At 39.4% G+C, this 3,505-nt stretch overlaps 1 protein-coding gene across 1 annotated transcript; it reads left to right on the plus strand.

Moving 5' to 3' along the window:
- The first annotated feature begins 2,513 nt into the window (after nucleotides 1-2,513).
- LOC140814347 (uncharacterized) lies at nucleotides 2,514-2,861 on the plus strand. The gene has a single exon (XM_073173296.1). The coding sequence runs from the start codon at nucleotides 2,514-2,516 to the stop codon at nucleotides 2,859-2,861; it is 348 nt and encodes a 115-aa protein (XP_073029397.1).
- The last annotated feature ends 644 nt before the right edge of the window (nucleotides 2,862-3,505 follow it).

Raw genomic sequence — 3,505 nt, forward strand, 5'->3', positions numbered from 1 at the left:
TTGAACCAAAACTCTCAGCAGCTGATAATAATACACTCTTGTCCCCCTTCACCATTGATGAATTCCGAGAAGCGCTGTTCCAAATGAACCCAAACAAAGCACCGGGACCGGATGGGTATAATCCTGGATTTTTCCAGAAATGTTGGCATATTGTGGGTGAAGATTTCTTCCAGCAAGGAGTGCAATGGGTGAACCAGGTAAATTTCCCTACGAAGTTCAATGACACTATTATCACTCTCATTCCGAAGTGTGCAAACCCAAAAACAATGAAAGACCTCCGGTCTATATCCCTATGCAATGTTATGTATAGAGTGCTAGCTAAGGTGATGGCAAACAGATTAAGATTGATATTGCCAAAAATAATTTCAGAGACACAAGCAGCTTTTGTCCATGGCCGTTCAATCATTGATAATGTGATAGTAGCTTTTGAGATTATCCATCACATGAAGCGAAAACACCGAGGCAAGCACGGGGATGTGGCAATGAAAATTGACATTAGTAAAGCATACGATCGCATTGATTGGGGTTTCTTAAAATTTATGATGCTCAAGCTAGGATTTGATGATAAATGGGTGGACATTATGATGTTGTGCGTTACAACGGTGCAGTACCAAGTAAAGGTAAATGGAAGCTTGGTTGGACCGATAACTCCAAAAAGAGGTTTGCGACAAGGATACCCTCTGTCACCCTATCTATTTATCATTTGCACACAAGGGCTATCCACGCTGATTGAGAGAGCGGAAGGCAGAGGCACGCTGCATGGAGTTAAAATCTGCCGACGGGCCTCGATCATATCTCATCTCTTTTTTGCCGATGATTCGTTTATATTTTTCAGAGCAACAAAGGAAGAATGCACAGAATTCAGAAAGATAATAACCACATATGAGCGGGCTAGTGGGCAAGCTATAAACTTTGGAAAATCTGGAATATTCTTTAGCAAAAATGTCGATACCAACAATCAAGATGAGCTCTCATTGATTCTTGGAGTGACACAGCCGCTAGACACGGGACGATATCTTGGGCTCCCATCACTGATCGGTAGGAAGAAAAAGGAGGTCTTCAGGTATTTGAGAGACAGGCTCTGGAATCGTATACAAAATTGGCGGGGAAATGGCCTTTCGAAAGCAGGTAAAGAAGTATTGTTGAAATCGGTGGCCCATGCATTACCGGCTTATTGCATGAATGTTTTCTTGTTACCTACATCGCTCCTTGATGAACTTCAGAAGATGATGAATTCCTTTTGGTGGGGAACGGCAACGCAAAATTCAAGAGGTATACACTGGACAAATTGGAACAGAATCTGCACTCGAAAGGAAAGCGGAGGACTTGGTTTCCGAAATCTCGAAACCTATAATCTAGCCATGCTTGCTAAGCAAGGGTGGAAGCTCATCTCAACACCAAATACTTTGTCATCAAGATTACTCAAAGCAAAATATTTTCCGAAAAAAGACTTCATGGATACAAGCCTAGGAGCGAATCCTAGTTTCATATGGCGAAGTATTTGGTTGTCAAAAGAAATATTGGCTCGTGGATTAAGATGGAAAGTAGGAGATGGGCAGCGTATAAAAATCTGGACACAACCATGGCTAAGAGACTCAAGAAACTTCTATATTCAAACACCGCATAACCCACAGGAGGAGTTGGAATATGTAAAGGAGCTGCTGATGCCGGAAACTAGGCAGTGGAATTTCGGAAAACTCAACGAAATCTTTGCCCCAAGAGATGTTCAGGAAATTATGAAGATCCCATTAAATCCGATGGCCTCAAATGATGACTGTATATGGCACTTTAGCAGGAACGGAAGCTATACAGTGAAATCAGGTTACCGAATCGTTATGGAAACTATTACAAACCAGGAGCAGGTACATCGACTGAATGGGGAATGGGCCAAGATATGGAAGCTACCCACACCTCCGAAATTAAGATCATTCTTGTGGAGAGCAGCGCGTGATTTCCTACCTTGCCGATTGAAACTTCAATCAAGGAATATACATGTGCCATCCTGCTGCGTGATATGCGAATCAGGGTTGGAAAACAATTGGCATGTATTCATTGACTGCCCATATGCAAAGGAGTGTTGGAAAATTGCAAAGCTTGATCGCTTAGTGATGAATTGTGCCAAAGAAGCAGTATCCTTCACACACTGGTTATTTGAAAGTCTGAATAAATTCCCCAAGGCGGCACTAACAGTCCTTTCGGCTACATTATGGAGCATATGGCGCTACCGAAATGAGAAATTATGGAACAGTGTGTCTAGACCTCCGCAAATCACCGTTTCACTCGGCCATGATATGGTGTGGAACTGGACTCAAACTCACAAAACCTATACCAGAGGACAAGCCCCAAGCTCTCGAAGGGACACAGACGATCGATGGACGAAACCTCCGGATCCATATGTGAAGTGCAATTTCGATGCAGCAATGTTTCATGAACACCAAGCTGTTGGCTTCGGTGCTGTGGTGCGAGACTCGACAGGGGAATTCATGGTGAGCAAAACAAGTGTGAAGTAAGGTATGTGTGACGTTAAAGAGGCCGAAGCACTCGCCCTATTTGACGCGATCGCTTGGACAATCTCTCTTGAACTCCAAGATATTATATTTGAAACCGACTCATTGACGGTGGTAAAGGCGATCACCTCAAAGAATGCTGACCACACAGAGTTTGGCTCAATAATCTCAGGCTGCCGTACACTTCTCGACGGGCATCCCTCTTTCAAGATTCAACATGTTCGAAGACAAGCAAATATGGTGGCTCATACTCTTGCTCGGAATGCCATAGCTTATGCAAATCCTTTTATTATGATTGAAACGCCAGAAATCTTATGTAACTTCATTTCCTACGATTGTGAGGAAAACGTTTGATTTATGAAATTTTCATTTCAAAAAAAAAAAAAAAAGGTGAAAACAAATAACAAATTTTGGGTATCTTGAGATTATGATACCGAAAAATATAGAATTAATCGAAATTTTCGATACGATAACGGTATAAAATTTAAATTTTTTTTATATGTATTGAAATAAAGAAATAATATATATTAAATGAAAAAATATATATTATTTTAAATAATAAATTCAAAATTATAAGGTATTCTTTCGTTTTAAAAAATATATATCATATATCAATATCATACCAAAATTTCGGTTTACCGCATATTTCGGTTTAATCGATATACTAATTATACATACCGATTTTACTGAGTCTCTTTATATCGAAATTTTCGATACAATATCCGTATAAATATTTTTAATATCGTAATTGTGCGCTGCTTTCTCTGTAAGTTTTACTTTTCATTAATTTCTCAACTAATTTAGGGCCTTATTGTTTTGGCTCCGATCATGTCATTTTTTGTTTATTTATTTATTATTAAGTTGAATATGTCCAACTGATGCACAACATTCAAGTGAGACCGAATCTTGTCACTTTATCAAATGTTAGTCAAACGTCATATACAAATGTTAGTCAAACATCATGTTTTGATTGTTTTATTAGCTTTGTATTTATTTCA

Source organism: Primulina eburnea, chromosome 15, assembly GCF_022965805.1.
Source record: "Primulina eburnea isolate SZY01 chromosome 15, ASM2296580v1, whole genome shotgun sequence".
NCBI classification, from domain to species: domain Eukaryota; kingdom Viridiplantae; phylum Streptophyta; class Magnoliopsida; order Lamiales; family Gesneriaceae; genus Primulina; species Primulina eburnea.

Coding starts and splice junctions, on each gene's coding strand:
- LOC140814347 (XM_073173296.1), top strand. CDS start 2,514: ATGTGTGACGTTAAAGAGGCCGAAGCACTCGCCCTATTTGACGCGATC.